This window comes from Semicossyphus pulcher, unplaced genomic scaffold, assembly GCF_022749685.1.
Source record: "Semicossyphus pulcher isolate SPU_LCO1_2020_fin unplaced genomic scaffold, fSemPul1.0.p SCAF_10, whole genome shotgun sequence".
NCBI classification, from domain to species: Eukaryota; Metazoa; Chordata; class Actinopteri; order Labriformes; family Labridae; genus Semicossyphus; species Semicossyphus pulcher.
Window position 1 is genome coordinate 19,373,651 of NW_027211604.1, and position 19,797 is coordinate 19,393,447.

The window sequence follows — 19,797 nt, forward strand, 5'->3', positions numbered from 1 at the left end:
CCTGAAATCCCTCGAAAGAAGGTGGTAGGTTAGCAAGACCCATACTCTGAATGGCCACAATCATGAGAATTAGACCCAGGTTGATACGAAACAAGACATAAAAATTTGTTAATGAGGTGTAAACCTTGTAAAGATAAAATAGATTTTTGTATTTTGTGTTTGTATTTCCTGGAGGGAAAGTGAGGTTAAAGTGCCAACATTTAGTGGTCATAAGAGAAACTGCAGCTTTAAACACGGTCAGTAGTTTTCCATCACTTATCCGTTGAGGATGACACTTGGTTACAACATGGCCCTTAACATATCACATACAGGTCTAAACAAGCCCTCTATATCGCAGATGCGCGACAGTAATGTCAGGTCATGCCATAGTCCTGGAGGTTCAGACATTGTTGGACTTAAAGCTGATTGAAATCAGACTCCCTTAAAGTTTAAGACTGGGTGGGAGTGCTGAGATTTGCAGTAAATCACATCCACACACACACACACACAGTGACAGAATCCAGGCTTTGTCTGGAGCTCTGACTAATACCAACTCCCTCAATCCACCGACTATTACAGTTCATTCACCCTCATTTGTCCTCATTGCAGCACCACCCTGTGTTTACTACACACACACACACACACATCACTGTTTAACAGGGAACACATTCTCCCTCTCATCGGTGACAGTGTGTTTAGTCTGTCGGGAGTGCAGATGCCCTGCGATAAGACTGGAAATGTGAACTAAGATTAAATAAATCACATTGAACTTAAACAGATCACAAAGCTGGATGTAAGACAAGTGATCAAAAAGAGGGAAGTAAAGAAAATGAGGCAGAGGAGAAATGGAAAGAGGAAGAAATGCATGTGTCTTTATTTTTACCTCAGCGATGATCTCTCCATTTTCAGCATGGACCTGAGCGATGCTTCCCCTCTCTGCCAAGAAGGTGAAGACCTCATAGAGCTGCAGGAGAAAGACACAGTAAAACAGTGAAGTTACAGTGGTCCAGTTTCTTTATTTAATATCCTGCCGGGCTGTTTATACAAGGACCAAACACTCCTTTTCATCCAGGGGTCACCCTCAACAAGAAGGCCACAATTTACATGATGATGGCGACCACGACACGCTGCAATTATTGTGTGTGGTCCTTAGAAACGGTTAAACTCCGTGTGGGATGAGCTGCAGTTGTTGTTATGTTGCTGCACCACTGTTCCTATGTGAGCTGCATGACATCAGCTTTTCAAGCCGGACTATTTCAGTTGCCTCATGTGCTCCTCCGACTGACCGAATTAGCTACGGCTGCATGAGAAACACAAAGAGTCCTGCCTCACACCGTCTGGATTTACACTTTATGTTTTTACTTTTAACAGCTGGGCTTACACTATACATCACAAGTGACACGTTACATAAGGAGACAGTATTTCAAGGTAGATAAAAAAAGAAGAAAAGTTTTCTAAAAGACTAAACTTGGACATCTTGAGAATGCCAACCAAAGGCCATAATTTACTCACTTTTTTAGACACTGTGGTAAAGCTTGGAGCCAAACCGTTGCCATGTTTTCATGCTTGTTGACTATGCAGTAACTCAGCAAGTCAGCAGTGATGGATTACTTTGATCGCAATTGCTCTAAATGGATTACTTCAATAAGGTAGTTAGATTGCCATGTTTTGGATTCCTTTGCCACATGAACACTTGTATTGTTTGTTCATGTTTACACTGAAGATGTTAAAGGTTAGTTATATTTTTTCAGTCATTTTTCCTACATGTACATTGAAAAGACTATTGGTTAAGGACTAATGGATCCCCACAAGTTTTGACTGGTAGTGTACGTTACTGGGGACAAAAAACAATTTGTTTGTGCCAAGCTTATATTGGGGCATCTGTAGTCTGACTGATCAAAATCAAGAAGATTTATCATTTCCACTAACACAATTTGCTGGTCAGCAGCCTTGGAAGGACTACAAAAGGAGATTTTGAACTAAAAAGACTTGAAGTTAACCATGTGATTTGTCAAAGCAAGACAGCAGAAGTCTCACATTAGTTTGTGCATTTATTCGCAGAGAGAGAGCCGAGTATTCTGTCCCCCAGACTTAAAAAAAAACATTTTAAAGAGGATGCTTTAAGTTAAAGTTATTGTACCTCACTGTTGCTCATCTGGTAGTAGTCCTTGTAAGCCATGTAGACCTGGAATGAGTTCACACCTGTAACAAAATATTATAACATGAAGAAGAAAACATGTGAAACATGATACTCAAACCTCCGTAAAAAGGTCAAAGACAGACCTTAAAATGACTTAATGGATAACCAGGATGTGGTCAGTCTGGGGAGGTTGTTATTTGAGTCCAATGTTACAACATTATGTGATATTAGAATAGAAAGGGTGTGTTTATTTGCCTATATGTAATTTAGTTACATTTTCCAGGCTGATAGTTAAACTGTATTGTACAAAGTACTGCAACAACAGCAGAACTTTTAAACAACAATACATTTTTAGCTTTATTTGCATACATCCTCCAATTGGAAGCTGCAACTTGGAAAGCTATACAATCTCTTCTTTAAGTAGATGTTTTGTCACACCATCACAGCCCACCTTTCTCCTTGATGAGGTTATCCACCTCCTGCTTTATGCTGTCGTTCCAGTGGGTGATGTCCACGTGGAGGGAGTAATCACAGCAGGTCTTCTCATCCGCCCACTGTCTCCACTGATCATAGGCCTCCATCAGGCTGCTGCCAGGCTCTGGGATCACGTGGTCCACTAGTGATAGAGGAAGAAAGTGATGGATTTAAAGAGGAAAGATGGAAGGTGAAATCAAAGGACAGACAAAGGCGTGACAGATTAGGGTGGGGACAGACACACATAAAGAGATGTAGACAGGGAGATGTCAGGCTGTGTCTGCTGGTGTTTCCACTTTCTCCCAGTATTATTTATCTTGCATAATCAGCTGTCTGTCTGAGTTCCAGCAGGGCTCAGCCGGTGGGGACCAGCCTTGTCAGATGTCACATTACATTTGAACATCTTTCTCTGAGTGCGCGTGTCCTTGATAAATTTGGGGACACTTCAGCTGTGGATATTTTTAGGCTTTTGTTTGGTCATGTAAGCAGATCAATTTTTAGGTTTAGAGTTTGGCACACAAGGGCAGAGGACTTTACCAGATGGGACCCTTTCTTAAAATGGTAATTATTCAGTGGTTCAGGAAGGTGCTTCTGGTTACAGAAATGGCATGCAACATGCAAATTAAAGTATTTAGCTTATCTTATATATTCATTGGAGTGCAGTGACATAATATCGGAATATTTTTAATTAAAATACTTCCTGGAAGTTTCCTGCTGAAAAACATATAAAAACACATATATAGAACTTAAATAATTGATACATCATAAAATCATGTTAAGCTAATAAGTTTCATGTTCAGGCGATTTAACTACAAATGACTACTGCAGAGGAAAATACTACAGTGCGACCAATATATCAGTCAGTTAATGATATTGGCCGATACTGGCCTAATTTGGGCTTGATTTTATGTATCTGTATCAGTGTTTTTTTTTTTTTCTGATAACTACTGATAAGAAAACTTTTTTTTACAGAATACAGTATTGAAAAACAATCAGTGGAGTTATTAAAGATCAGCTCCAGTCATGTTTTAACACATATAAAATGCTCTGCTTGAAATAATAAATTGTCTGATATGTTTTTTTCAGGAAAATACCTTTATTTACCTAAAAATCCTCCCAAGGCATCTCTTCCTTCTCCCTCATTCAAAATTCCCAAAATTGCATATTCCCCGCCCACTATGCACATTTCCAACCGCCCCCTCCATCGTGACAACAAAACACGTCTCTGCCATCGTTTAGTGGCAAATTGTTGAAACTTAGCTAGCTTGACATGTAGTAATTAGTAGTAGTAACGTTAACGTTAGTAGTCAGGAGTGAGTTTGCAAAAATTACGATGACTGTTACAGCTGGCACGCGCATCGCGAAAGTGGTTGCCATAGGTTGCACATAACGGGATTGGCTCCTTAGGTTTGTGACGTCTCAAACCTGCCAATCTGAAAACGTGTTGTTCAGCCTGTCCTTGGTACACTGCAGTTTAAAGCAGACAGGCACAGCCATGAAGATGACTGCTGATGTTGTCCCTGATATTTCTTGTAGCACATGAAGAACACCACATGGAGATGTTTACAAGGTTAAACACTTGATTTTCACTGGAGGGGGGCTTTAAAGTCAGTGCCATCATGTAGTTTGTCCAACAGCACTCTGACTCAGTAGTTACGATACTCACTCACTGTCTGCAGTCACATAAGGTCAACTGTTACATATTCTTCAATAAAGTTATTATCAGTCATACTGGTGCAATATCAAAGCACAATCCACATAGTAAGGGTCTATTACCATTCAAGAAATTCACTATATAGACTAGTATCAGGAATAGTGTATATTAAATGTATATACAATGTTTTTAATGTGTAGATTTGCATGATTAACTGTATATTCATATGTAACTGTGACTACATGTTTGCCTTTGTGCGTCCCTGTAAGGTGAACCCTCACTTTAGCCTATCGTGTCTGTTTTCCCTGAGATTATTTATGGCCAGTTAATCCTCATTGTACATAACAGTATCACCGTGCACAAAACATCTTAGTCAGCAGTAATACAATAAGGCCGCCTGCTGGCTCTCCAACAGAGCCATCAGGCAACTCTTCTTTATCTCATTAAAGATGACCCAAGCTGCTTATCTGCTCTTTGCATGTTAATAGGATGGAGCCGGAAACAGCAGTCACATATAAAACACTGTTGTTTACCATGCAAACCATCTGAACCAGTTGTTTGTTCAGTCACACAAACGCATCATCATGCGTTAATGGAGACACATATACAGTATACAGTAAACAAAACACACAGGCAGGTACAAAGCACAGTACATGCTTTCACTTTCTCTCTCACACTTCACCCTCTGGAATATAATCCTTGAATGAATGGAGCCCATGAATAGAGCAGCTTACTACAGTGGCACGCCTGTCTGTTTAGACACAGTGCTACCCCGGCAGACAAGACACAGGGTAGCAGCCTGCTCAAAAGAAGTTAATGGTATTAATGAGGCTGTGGTATCTACCAGCTGTTAGCTGGGTAGCGTCTGGAAGCATACATATACACCCACACTGTACACACACAACTATGCAGACAGACAGACCCTGGTGTTGTATATCCGTGGGAGAAGTGTTTTCACTCTATACCCCCCTTCCCCATTCTAGCCCCTCCTTACATTCTGTCTTTTGTAAGGTCCTGTTTTTGGAGAGCTGCCCAAAAACGCTTCCCATCCCTTTCTCTTGTCCTCTGTTGGGGTCTCGCCCCTCCTTTTTCCCCCTTCTTTTTAGCTTAACTCTCAATGTGAAAACTAACTCTACAGTGTGCATGCCCTTTCCTGAAGCCCCTTACCGATCATGGTGGTGCCTCCGGCAAGAGCAGCCTTTGATCCCTGAGCGAAGTCATCCACGGTGGTGGTTCCACGATACGGCATCTGGAAGTGGGTGTGGATGTCGATGCCGCCGGGGATCACCATCTTCCCGTTGGCCTCGATGATCTTCACCCCGCCGGGCACGATCAGGTTGTCACCGATCTGCCTGTTGAGGGAAGTGAAGTTGTCATATTTGAATGATAAGATGATGTTTTTTCTAGTACTTATATGTGGATGAGTAAACCAAGTTGTCAACAAGTGATTCCAGCAAGCAACACCTGAAAAACTATATACAGGCTTATTTTTCAAGTCGTCTCAATAAGACTGTTGACACGTCTAAACTTTTATTTTGGCGGTACATTTGTGGTGATTTTCAGTACTGATCCAGCTAGACTTTTATCAACATAAAGACATCATACATTCAAATAATAATAAAAAAAACCTTGCACAAACAAACATAGTCAGACATAATAAAAGCATCACACTGTCACCATGTCAACAAACCAACACTCGGCCCCTGTTGTTCAGAGTTTATGGAGCAGACCGACCAGACAGACAGACTAGCGGGCAGAAGCCAGAATCTCTGTGGGTTTGCCAGCAGCCCAATGCTCCAGCAGGCATCTGGGTGCTTATTATGCAACACCAGGCTTTCTGTGGGTGCCTCTCTGTGAGCCGCCTCACTGAGGGGACAGGGGGGACAAAGAGCCTATAATTGGAAAATCAAGTGGGAACAGAACAGGGGGGAAAGAGAGGGCAGGCTGATTCAGGGGGACAGAGAGAGGAATTCAAACTAGCCTCTCCTTGTCTGCTGGGGCGGGGACAAGCTCATGCTAGCACATAAAATTGGTGACTAGACTGGCTGGTATCACTCGAACTTGTCTCTGAGCCAATTGCCTGTAAGCTGAACCGTTGAAAAAAGGACTTTTGTTTTTGGTCCAGGCCGGCCAGCAGGACACAGTGTGCCCGCCGATGAAGCAGCTTGTGCTCATGCATTTTATCCCTGAAGTTTCCTTATCACTCAGTCAGCAGGGAGAGTTAATTAGTCTGCTATATTTAGTTTGGGTTACTTTGGACAATAGTAGAAATATTTGTACTTGATACAGTTTTAAAACAACCAGTTTTACCTCCCAGTGTAACCTGTAAAAAACTAATTTTGTTGCACTCTCACAAGAAAGACGCACTTAAATATGCAGGAAGCTAAAAATGAATGATAGGCTAGAGTGAACGTGGAGGAATGAGAGTAAGTGGGAGTGAATAAAAGCAGAGCAGAAAGGAGGACAGCGGACGACTTACTTAATGAGGCCATCCTCCATGTAGATATCGGCATGGAAGGACTGGTCATCATTCACGATCCTCCCGCCTTTGATCAAAAGCCGGTCGCTCTGCAGAGAAAGAAGAGGGGGAAACACAAATGTTATGATCTGATGCCATTTTATTCAAACAAAGACCCAGTTCGGCTTGAAACTCTGTCAACTGAAGCTTAATTGGACGATTTGTGATGCCAGATTATTTCTGTTCTATACTTAGGCGTGGACAATGTTTCTCTTATTCGCTGGTTAGATTATGTCCTTCTTTTTCAACCCATAAAGGATGAACAATGTGTCCTTTATTCATTAATTCATGGCAACAAGGACATCTGCATGTTTGTCTGTCTTGTCCCATTTAAACACACAACAAACACTTCAGGAATGGACCGCCCATTGAGTCTGGCTGTTAAGCTTTCCCTCAGGTCTTTTGCATGGTTTGATTCCCCCTGCAAGCAATCCATATTCACATCCCAGTTTTTTTTTTCAATCTCTGATAAATAAATCCATTAGATGATACTGAACAAGCAAACTGAGTGTATTGGGCCAACAATGAAAACTGTACAGTAACGTGTGCTTCAAACTTATAGTAGCTTCTTAAACATGCGCTCATGGAAAACCAACTTTCTGTTCACTCTTATACTTAAAAGTAATAATCTCAAAGATCTTCATTTAAACAAATGTCTGTTAAGTCACTATCTATCGCTGAATGAGGTAACACAGTAGTGATTGAGCCCATGGCCCACTGATGAAAGCCTCTGCATTTGCAGTATTACAGACTGGGAGTCTGTGGCAACTTTTGCTGAAGAAAATCACAAGCGGCTCCCAGTTAGTGACGCGTTTTCCATCACCCAGCAGTGGTTGGTCTGCCAGAGAGGGTAGGCGGAGCTAAGCGGCTGCTTTTCTGGTCTCTGCAGGTGTTGCGAGTAAACAGTAATCTACTATGGCTGAACAAACAAAGAAAAGATCGATGACTACAGATACAACTTCAAAAATAAGTGAAAATCCAAACAAAAAGAAACAAATTTGACGCTCAGATGAAGCAAACAGTCTGAAAAGGAAAGCGACCGCCAGAGAGGAAAATCAAGAGTTACAACCGGAGCCGACCGTGGACGTCACACATGCAACACTGTCTGGATATCTGGGAAGTGTGCTCCCACAATTACCGTTTATCGCCATAGGTGCCGCCAAAGAGAACAAAACTGAGATCTTCGAGATTACAACTTTAAGTTTGTTTCATGCAAAAATACAAAAATACAAAGCACATGATGAAAATATCAAAGCACGTTTGGGAGTCTAAAAACCTGCAAATGGCATTAATGAAACCCATATCCAAAAGACATGTACAAGGTAATACAAATTAAACCTAAATATTAATGTTCAAACAACTCCACATATGAAAAGTGCAGAATTATGTCATGTTGTGTGCATTTGTCATTCAACATGCAACCCTATTCAACTTCCTGATAGTTGTGGCTTTTCTAACAAGCAACCTATTTTCAGATTAGAAATATAAAGAATCAGGGTGCTGGTTTAGCTCAGTCGGTAGAGCAGGCGTCCCATGTGGCAAGGCTGCAGTCCTTGACCCAGCGGTCATTCCCCACTCTCTGCCATATTTCCTGTCTCTCTTTAGCCGTCCTATTTAATAAAGACAAACTGCATAATGCAACATTGCAACCAAATGTTACAATGCTGCTGTTGTATTGTAGCCCTCAAAAAGACGCGTCAAAGACCCAAAAATACTTCAACTGTTATGACTTTTCTCTACTGTCACTTGTTTGCTCTGTTGACAGTGTGCACATTTAAATCTGACTTAATGCAGTCATTCTGAATGGATTACTCGTAAAAATACTGACTGGGTAAATCTGGGAGTGCCAGTTTTATCACATGTATGCTTCAAAAATCAGAAGGTTTCCACTGTAACTCGTATTCCCCTGCAGTAAAAAGGACCTGACCTGGCGCGGTGATAACATTTTGGAGGATGACATTTTGTTCTTGGAAGCAGAACTGAAGCTGCTTTTAAGGACTGATCATGGATTAACATCTTATCCAGATTTTATTACGTAACAAAACTAACCGAGGTTGTTATTTTCTCAGAAAAATCCACTTATGAAAAAGGAAAAAAATGCAATCACCAATCCTGATCACGTCATGAGGCAGGATATTTATAATCTGCATGAGAAACATAAAACAAATACTCTGCACACACACGTCCTACTTTAGTGCACAAAGCTTTACCACATGTGATGAACCCCTTCAACCTTACATCTCATCATGTGGGCTGATCTGGGCGTTGCCATGATGCCACACAGTCAGACATAATATCTGCTGCAGCATGGGCTGACTCTAGCAGGCCGTTGTCATGGCGACAAGATGACTGCAGGAAAACTGAGCATAAAGGAGGCGAGACTGAGGCCTGGATTTGCTGACTGTTGGAGAGCTGGTTCAGTGAATAACTGGCTGTTAAAGCAGGCAAAGGAAAGTGTCTAGAGCTGTAATGATTGGTCAATGGATGTGTTTGGGTTAGGGTTACACACAAACAAGTCCCTGCCCTGCTAAGAGGGGACAGACTTCCATATTTTCCCATCAGCCCATGTGTGCAGTGATTTACACCCCTGGCTGTGGACCCAGTGTTTCATCACTGTAATGAACTGCAGCCACTCCTTCACACGTCAGAAAAAAAAGAGAAAGCACAATAACAGTTTTGTACGGAGCTCAGATGATACAACTAAATATCTGCTGAGCTCATAAGCACAAGCACTGCGTGTGTTTGTGTGTGCGACGGTGATGGAGCAGTGTGAAACGGAGCCCACAGCCCTCCCAAGTAACCACACCCGAAAGCAACGCATTACAAGACATCAGAGGCTGGAGCACAAAACCAGCGAGGAGCCGCTGACCTGAAACTGTCGCTCATCAGCTCGGAGAATATTCCTTCATCTTCTAAATCTGAACTTTAATATGGACTGTACCTCTTTCATAGTTAGCTGTACTATGATCAGAGTCTGATGTGGATAAGAAAAGATACAATCAAAGCCACACCCAAATGAATACCAGCTCTTACAATACTTAGAAGATGACCTACATTTGAACAGTAGGGCACAGTGAAGAAGTTTATCATTCATCAGACTTAAAAATTCACTCTTTCCAGAATCCTATACTTGAGGATGGCTTTTTATATATATTTTTTCATAGCTGATTTTGTTCGACAGTGTAAAACGTCGCTGTTCGGCAGAAACATAGCATCTCCATATTTCATCATTTTTATACTTTTTTCACCACGTCTGTAGATATAATGACACAAGCAGTTAACTAAGTGTATAGACAGCACAATAGCAACTGTGTATCAATGCAGTACGGCTGAATAATTAATTGAAATGTTATTGAAATTGCAATATGGCCGACTGTTGTTCTGGCCTCATTATACACAGACGTAACGTAAAATTCGGTGTATAAGACACACTTTTAATTCATTTTTTTTCATCTACTGTAAAAAGAGGGCTGCGTCCTATACACTGGTGCGACCAATATACCAGTATAAAATGCAGTGAGAGGTATGTTATTGTGTTACGGTATTTTACCCAGACGATGGAGCTATTATCTAGCTAAAGTTGTCGGTTGTTAAGTGATGATGTCACACCTCCGCATTGAACAGTTTCTGGGTCCAAGCCACTACAACGTTTCCTATTTACAATATGCCATAGTGCTGTTTTGTGTTTTCCTCACTGTTTTAAGCTTGAATGTTGCTAATACTACTTCATGGACATGCACCGTCATGATCGCCACTGCAGCCACCCCCTCACAACAATCAACGCTACCGTGGGTTGCCAGCTATCGCTAGCTACAGCACTGGTAGCTAGCAGGAATGCAAACTCAACATGTATACATTTTTTTATTAATAAATAGCTATAGAAAACCTTTCTCCCTCTGTGATACCCCAAAACAGACTGTGTCTTTATTCCGGTTTTACGGTAAGTATAAAATATCTTTAGGTACGTTTGGTACAGATCACGCAAAAAACACACCATAATCATTATAATATGTTTTTCAATGAAAATGAGAATAATGATGTAAAAAGTATCATTCCCTTTAATATCGCAAATCATATCGAAATTGCAATATAAGTCAAACTAATCCAATTTGATATTTTTTCAAAATTGTTCAGCCCTACAATGCAGTTGGTTCAAAGCTGCTCGGAATAAGACATGTCATTTTATAGACTGAGCGATTCATTTATTGATAAAAAAAAAAAGAATCAGTACTAATGGAGTACAAGTCAGCCCCTCTCACATCAACTGCACTGAACAAGCAAATACGTTTATCTGATTTATAACACTGCAGTGAGGGGAGTGCCCTCATGCATCAGTGCCCTGCTGTATTGGTACCCCTTTCTCCCTCTCTCTTTCACACACTCATATTTTCAGTTCCTCCTACTTCCCCGACTGTCCTATAACATGCAAGAGACCACAGTAATTTGACAATCAACATGTTCTCCTTTCCATTACAGTCTGCTGATTCCACTCACAGAGATACATAATGAACCTCCTGAACTAGACTTGAGTTATTTCCAGTCAGTGGAACGTTAAGATGCTCAAAAACTTAAAGTAACGGTACAGCACGATCAAACTGTCAGACCCTTTCACGAACACATCGCTTTAATCTAAGTGGCGGTAGTGCTGTTTGGCAAGGCATTGTGGGTGACCAAACTGTCAAGCTTCTCCAAAGACAGATCATCTGAGACAGCAGTTTTTTCATTAGCACGTTTCATCTCACTTCATAAATCTAAATGCAAACCTTACATTTAATGTGGCTCCCTACTGGAATCTATGAGGAGCACTCAGCAGTGCTCATGTCATTCAACCACAAACGGTAATAAAACAGCAATATGTCACACTTTCAACATTTCATGGGAAATGTAGCAAGTGACAGCATGCTGTTTCCCAATGGAGCCACAGTTATGTAGCCAGCGAGCGCCAAAGACTGTTTATTGTTGCAGAATTTATCCAGGATAATGTCATATTTTCCAAATGCATGATTTTGCATTTTTCTTAAAGAAAAACAGATCTGACACCAAAGCAAAGCGTGACAACAGGAAGTCCCCTCGTTTATTTGGGTCATAACGTTTTTACGATTTCCCATTATAACAGTTTTCTTGTGTAACAGTGACACCGCTGGAGTTAAACCATCTGTGCTATTATGTGGTTATGGATTTAAACCTAACCATTTGTTACAACATAAACGAGGCAGCACCCTCCACGTAATGAACACATACCACAGTCATGATGCTGTTTGAAGTTCTGTTGCAGCCAAGGACGATTTAATGGCCTTCAGCGGCTGATGTGGTATTCACATGACCGAATGCTGGATCTGAGATGGGATTAGATGCACACTGCTGTTTCAAGATGGTGGAATCAGATGATTATAACATCATAGCGTACATACATGTGATTTTATACATGCATGTTGTGGAAAATGGTTCCACCATCATGGTCATTGATTTCAGTTGCCCACTCTTTCCCCTAAAACCTCGTTGGACATTGATTTCAACCACTTCAAATTCTCTTTTATTCTTTAAAAACGAAACTATTTTCTTCTCAGTAAGAAGAAAATCACGACACAGTGGGACACAGTATCTCAGACGCCACTGATCGGCTTTGATTTAGCATCTAGCCATCATTGGCCTGGCGATGAGTCCATCCAAAGTGTAATGTAGCATTCCATGTTTAGTTTTTGCATTTCACATCACTTCAGTGTTCAGTTTCAGTCACAGGGCTGAAACATAGAGACAGACAACCTTTCGCACTCACACCCACACCCACGGGCAATTTAGAGTCACTAATGAACCTTACAAGCATGTCTTTGGACTGTGGGAGGAAGCCGGAGACCCCGGAGAGAACCCACGCATGCACGGGGAGAACATGCAAACAGAAAGGCCCACTTTGTCCAAACCAGGGTCACACATCATGCTTAACTCGTGCTTTGGTCATTTGATCGCACTCCCAACTGGGTATCCTTTAGAGAATGCCTTGAGGCCTTTGTTGACTCTAAATGATAGGGCAAAAACATTTCAATTGGCTTAAAATCATGGAAAAAAACTAGAATATTTAGGCTCCACGAGACCTCAATGATGATGTTGATCCTGATGTGCTCTGACCTCTCAGGGTCACTGACCATGTCCCCATCGGTCAATCATGTCTCTGTTACAGCAGCCAACATTAGAGGGGAGCGTAATCTCACTAGATGAGCTGTTCGTGGTGCTGTAGTCATTGGAAAAAAAAAAAAAAACTGTATAGGTGTGTTCAGACAGAAAGCAGAACACTAATTTGACCGCTGAACTGTTTGTGCAATCTGTGTTTGCTCGCCAAGCAGTTACTAGCCAATAAAAATGTAAAAAAAAAACAGTAACAACAGTTTGAAAGTTCAGAAGTGCGTCTTTTTAAAAAATATTTTTCATGGATAATAAACCGGACATATGTGTTTCAGATTATGACTTATTACAAATAATTGATAGAGGAGACTTTTATGGCTCGAACTATCGCAGATGTTAGTTACTCATCTCCCCTTCGATGCGTGTTCTTGACTTTGTGTGTGCGCGCGTTTGCCTGTGACCTACTCTCATTACTCGGGCTCTGTGTAAGCAGCAGCAGAGGATTTGGTGTTTTACTTGTGTAGGTCACAGAGCGCAGGATTTCTTCAGCTGGTGACAAATTAGGACATCTGAAGGAGGATTAGTTTTAGCACAAACATCACGCAAACATCACAACACGGGTTAACCACGAATGCTTAAAGATGTGTCCCAATTTAACTCATTCCTACCGCTCAGATGCTTATGAGCAATCGGCCTGGATTGGGAAACTGTTGATTTAGTGTTCAGACGTTTTTAAAAATATGAAGTCATTGCGAAGCAGGAAGTAAGCACTTTTCGCTTTCCTTAACTACATCATTTGTTCAGCGCTGACAGGCTCGTCTATTAAATTCCTTCCAACAAAGAAGGTTAAAGTTCAAGTGGAAAAAAAAAAGATCTTGTCATTCAACTACAAAGAAACAAAGCACTAAAAATAAAGCACTCCTCGCTGCACAGGAAACTGTCATTTTCTGTTACACAAGCCAGCAGTAATTAAAAATAGACGACAGGATGTTGATCTTGTGTTACTACGGTCTTGACTTTTTCCACTTCCAGCAGACTGGAGGGAGAAGCGCTCATAAACTGGGATGCTAATTACAAATAGCCCCTCCTCTGTGCTGCTTAATAAGCGAGAACAGTCCTGGAAAACTCCACGACTCCTCCATTAGCTGTGACAGAGACCCTCGTGTGGGTGGAGGCGGGCAGGGACCAGTGGAAGAGGGAAGTCATCCTGAATGAGCAGCACTGCCTCCGCTTCAGCCCCTGTTGCCTAGCGAGAAAAAAATATTTACTCTTCACTCAAAACTGGACCGGATTTTTTTCACAATGTGAAAATAGCGAAAACAATGAGGCTTATCAATCTCAATTAACTGCGGCCGCTCTCGCCAGCAACGTTTATAAAGAGAGAGATCCTGCTTGTCTGGAATGTTGATCTTGTGACAACCGGACAAAAACAATATGGATTTGATTGAGCCAGACAGGTTGAATTATAAACTCTCTTAGTAAAGAAGTCTGAAGCCAACTTTCTTGCAGCCTGCGTGGTGGCAACGGCACACTCCATGTTTGTGGTGTGTCAACACGGGGTCTCAGGGTTTCATTTCCCGGGCAGAGTCGCCGTCTGCCAGCCCCGTTTCATGCCCACAGATGCTGCTTCCAGCTGGAGAGGATTACTGATGACATGTACCAGCCTGGAACAACACTGAGGCTGCTGTGAGCGGAGTATGAGGGAAGGGAAGAACCACACCTAGAAATCTGACAGAGCCACTCTGGCAAGGAGGCAGACGTGAGGAAACAGCTGGAATAGAGCGGGCCGGCGTGGAAATACAGCAAAGTCTGAGAGGGGAGCAGGGTTAGAAGCAAGTATAAGGTCATTGTAGCTTTATGCTATAAAGTATTTTACTGCATCAGCACTATCTTGAATGTATTGTCCAATCAGAGCTGATATTACTTGGGATGGTTCAAATCTCTCTTAGAATGGATTTTTACATAAACTGGTGTAGTAGTGATTTTTCAAATAGAGCAAGCTGCCCCTTTAGAACCACCTTTTAAACTTACATGAGGCAAGGCTTTTTGGTTTTAGTGCTACCTACTCAGATTTGTTTTTCTCTCAGGCTGGTGTGACCAAAATTATAGGGCATTACAGTGTTTACGCCTTCAGGATTGCACAATCACAGTTTCCAGGTGGTTTAAGTTATACAACTTAACATGGTTATTATATAAAACCTCATTCTGATGCAAGTCCACCTTCTCTGTGCAGGGTTTCATACACAAAGGACTCTGGAAACAATAAAAGTACATACTGGATGTGATACAGAAGACAACAGTGTTGCTGACATAATGCTTTTTTGTTTGCTCAGTAAACAGGTACGCACGTTTTTCTGGTGTATTTCTGGGTAGCTGCTCACGGCTTGTTTGCTGCCCCCGGTGGTTGATTAAGGTACTATTTCCAATAAATTCACAAGGGCAAAATAAGTTGTTTGTCCCTGCCAGCAAGAATGTCATATAGGTATCATTTTGAAGATACTGTGTCCTGTATTTAAACAGAGTGGTCACCATGAACAGCTGCCGCTCCACCAACAAGAAATTACCGGTAAATCTATGTATAGAATATGCAGCTCAATCTATCAGAAAAAAGACTGCACTAATATATGTGGGGAGGAAATACTGATAAAAGTGGTAAGCAAGCTGCACTTTACTACATCATATCTGAAAGCCAATAAGTTTGTCCCATAAACTGTAGAAGTATTGGACGCAGCCTCCAATCTAAAAAGTGAAGCTATTGCGGAAGTTCCTAAAACCTGTATTCTTGCTAATGGCCAGCAGGGGGAGATTCAACTATTTCTAAAAGAAGTCCGTGAAAAAATGACACTTGATTTACTTCATTAAACAGTTTTCTATTGAGTTTATGGTCTTAATCATTATTTTTAAGTCTACTACAGCAGGATGTTCACTGATTTTCATTGATGAAACTAGATGATAAAGCAGGATACACAGGGCGTGGCTAGCTCAGGGCTGCCAAGTTTCAGAAAATCGCAAGAGTGAGACTTTAGTGCCATGATGTGTTTGGCCATGAAAAAATTTTGGCCTGTTTTAACGTCGATTTGGCCTGTTTTAACGTCGATTTATACCTTAAGACTGATGTCCTCACCTCTATGCCAGCTGCTCTCCCTGCACTGTGGCCTCCTAATGCTAGTCTTAATTAACCAGAAATTAGAAATGAAAATTGTAACAAGAATTTTGACAAAATACATTTATTTGCAATATTTCATTTCAACCAACTGTCCATCATTTAGCTGGGGACATGTCTCATGTTGTAGGCGTTTGTGGCAGATTTTGATGCCTTGATGACAGAGGCAGGGGGCTCCCACTTGAAACACTGTGGCTCGAGGCTCGCCATCTTCAAAGTCATGATGGACGATAGAGTTCCCTCAAGAGCCAAACTGCTTCGGGTTTTGGTTTTGTTTGAGTAGGGGGTGATTTCGGACACAGCCAAAGTGGATTCCAGGGACTCTGTGGGTTCCTTTAGGGGGGTCTAATAATAATACAGATAAAAACTAAGAGCAACATTTGTCCTACGTCGACATCAAACTAGTAAAAATATTTAAAAAGTGAACCCATTTTCAATAATTTTGTGTGATCAAAATTGGGTAGTTACCTACCGTCCGTCTTCTAGCAAGCAGGAGAACGTCGAGTGGGTTTTAAATGTCGGCGCTGTTGTGTGTGAAAGATCGTTAGAGACGCCAAGACCCGCCTTACGTTGCTTCTGATTGGTTTATATTGCGTGGTGCTTTCCGTGGTTGGTTAGATTTAGGCACAAAGGACTGGTGGATTGGTCTGGGATTGGTTATCTCGGTCAGTCAATCAGAGTTACTCGAACTACGGCATGCCGCGAAGACCAAAGTTTATTATCATGAAAAAAATAAATATAGAGTATTGAATGGGGAAATATAAGCGTGAGAAATGTAAAGTGTGGCGTGTGGTGTGAGAACGGGTCAAATTGCGTGACTGTCACACTCAAAGCGTGACGCTTGGCAGCTCTGGCTAGCTTATGAGCTACAAGTAACTAACATGACTGAAAAGGCTCAAATTCAGCGTTCATTTGTACTAAAACACACTAAAATTAATGAGTCAGCTGTTCAGTTTTTGGGTCCGTACATTTTTTTTAAGCCTGGTTTTTGCTAGCAAAAATTAGCTTCCCAATAACTAAGTTACCGTAAACCACTGATGTACCTTGCTAAACAAACTAGAGTTGCATTAGCTGATACATTAGCCCCATCATTAGCAGATAACTTCTCGCTAGCATTAGCCGATGACTTAGAGCTAGCATAAGCTGACAACTTCTTGCGAGCATTAGTTTATAACTTAGAGCTAACACTAGCTGATGGTTCTTGCACCAAAACATAAAGACAAATTCTTTGTATGTGTAAACCTACTTGGCAATAAATCTGATTCTAATTCTTATTCTCTAACATCTAGCTAGCATTAGCTATTAACTTCTTGCAAGCATTCACTCATAACTGAAAGCTAGCAGTAGCTGAAAACCTAGAGCTAGCATTAGCTTATAACTCAGAGCTAGCATTAGCTGATGACGTAGCTCTTCTTTCTAGCTCTTCTCATTCAAATATGGTAACTTGCTCCAAAAATACAAGATGGAGACGGCCACAGTGCCAAACTTGAGGCTTCAAAACAGCAGCCCACAAACCAGTGGGTGATGTCATGTTGGCTTTATCCACTATTTATATAGCCTAAAGTCAATGGTTCCTCTATGAATGGAAGTGTTGTGAAGCCACCTGGCAGCTGAATCAAACATTTTTTTGAGGATTACAACAATCTCCCAACTGAAAAGTTGTAGCTTCCGTTCCCGCATAGCGATCTATCTTCAGGCCATTAAACTGCAACAACTCACTCATGACTGATTTTTTTTGCCTCAAACTAATGAGAGAAGAGACAGATCTTATCTTGGAGAGTCTAGTCTCCTCTACAGTATCAGTGCTGATTTAGTCTGTGGCTATGGTTTTTCTTATCATAAATATCATGCCTTTTGCAGGTTAAACACTCCATAATTCAACAAGAAAACAAGGCGGTAGAAAAAAAAAAAACACCAAACCCTCTGTAGGGGGTTGGTAGAATTAAAAATTCCATTATTATAATAACTGTGTAAGACATGCCATGGAAAACTCTGGCCCACTTTAGCACATTATAGAGACATGCCCTACTTTAAGACATCAAGAGACTGTGCTCTGAATGCAGAGACAGAAAAAAAGACCTCTACAGGCCAGTCCTCCCCAAAAAGCACCCCTTGATGTAAAATCAGCTGAGGAGACAGGACAAAGCCCAGCAACACACCCCTGACTGCAGCCTGAGCTGCAACAATGAGAAGTGGAAGGCAGGCATTTCAGACACACACAGAAGAGGGGGAGAGGGAGAGGTTTCTCTGCAATTGTAACACACACCAGCAACCTGCCCCGAATTCAACCTCCACCCTATAGATGCTCTAACAGGAGTCTGAATCTTTCTCCTTCTCGTGGTGCAGGCCTGACTACAAACGCCCCATTACAAGGCCAGCTTATCACAGCTCTTCGAAAATGGGCGTGTATTTCCCCCCACCTCTTTTTTCCCCTCCTCTCCTTTTCACTCTTCTCTGCACCAGCCTGCAACATGAACAGCAGCCCATGTCTGCAGAATGCAGGACACACATTTCATTATTGAAATAAAAAAATATAGGCCTTTTTTGTGGGAATAATGAGCTAATGTACAAGAAATCTAAATCATGTTAAACTACTCACTTATACTTTGTTAGTTTGCCAACCAAAAGACACTATAATTATAGCTATAGCATCATTAGGATACTGAAGTATGGCAACAGAAATAATGTGCATCAAAAAGGCAAGAAAAGCTGATTAGAAATAAGACTAAATCACTGTCCAATATGCTCCATTATCAGTGATCAATTAGGCCTGAAATCCCCTCCTTAAAAGAGAAAGGGCTTGACATATTGTTGGCAAAATGACTAAAACGTGATTACAATCGATTTGAGTGCATTAAAAAGCATCCTTAGTATTTTTTGGTAAAAAATCAAAGTGAAATTAGGGTGGATTTGGCAGCCCACAAAAGCTCATCAATGCAATTGTATAATTATGCTACCAAACCACCTTTAAAATGATCATTAAGTACGATCAGGTCACTATGAACCAACAGAATTGCATTGCAGACAGCAGAAGTCCTTGCATCATTACAGGGTTTTTATGGGCGAGCCGGCTCGCAGCACGCATGGATCCTCTCAACAAAGAAGATGCAGGACACCTTTAAGAAAACGCCTCATCTCCCTGCCTGCCTGTCACTATGGCAGCCAGTCATGCCTCTCCACAGTGCGGATTTTTTTCTAGCGATCAAGTCTGACAATAGAAAAAAAAAAAACAAGAGCGAATCGTGCAGATTTATGTGTGCTACATCGCCGCAGAAACGCAGTGATTTCCTCGCGCAGACATTAAAGTTCCCACAGCCAGTGAAGCAGAAATAACTCCTCTACTCACTGTGATCTTTGGGATGTTCTTTTTTCCTTGGTAAGACATTTTCCGTCCGATTCCACCTTAAAAAAATCAACCTTTGAACAACAATATTCCCTCTTAGCGGATGCTGCAGCGGCCCTCGGCTGGATGGGAGCTTCAGGGAATGGTGGCCGCTCTGTCAGTGCGATGTAAAGTGGCTTACAGAGAGCTACAGGAGCGTCTGTGCTTCAGTCACCGGCCCCTCCCTCAACCGGCTCTATTGGGAAGAAGCGGTGACGCAATGTTTCCACCAGAGGGCGCAGTGGAGCAGCCGGTAACCGTGCAGCTTGAGGCCAGTTGTCTGCATTACTGAGCTGTCACACATTTTTCTAGCTCATTTATAAATGTAATACTAATTATTGTGCTATTTTTGGGATCAAAAACAGCACAT

General features: G+C 41.6%; 1 protein-coding gene across 2 annotated transcripts in view; it reads right to left on the reverse strand.

Moving 5' to 3' along the window:
- Positions 1–19,570, reverse strand: part of dpysl3 (dihydropyrimidinase like 3) — a 36,360-nt gene extending 16,790 nt beyond the window's left edge. Inside the window, exons 1-6 of one of the 2 annotated variants that reach the window (XM_069667242.1) lie at positions 19,392–19,570; positions 6,727–6,815; positions 5,415–5,599; positions 2,571–2,735; positions 2,120–2,181; positions 863–943 (exon numbers count right to left, since the gene is read on the reverse strand). In XM_069667242.1, the coding sequence (XP_069523343.1) occupies positions 863–943; positions 2,120–2,181; positions 2,571–2,735; positions 5,415–5,599; positions 6,727–6,815; positions 19,392–19,430 (621 nt within the window). In that variant the 5' untranslated portion in view covers positions 19,431–19,570. The remainder of the gene's footprint in view (positions 1–862; positions 944–2,119; positions 2,182–2,570; positions 2,736–5,414; positions 5,600–6,726; positions 6,816–19,391) is intronic. The other variant, XM_069667233.1, reaches the window with a different exon arrangement.
- Between the last annotated feature and the right edge of the window lie 227 nt (positions 19,571–19,797).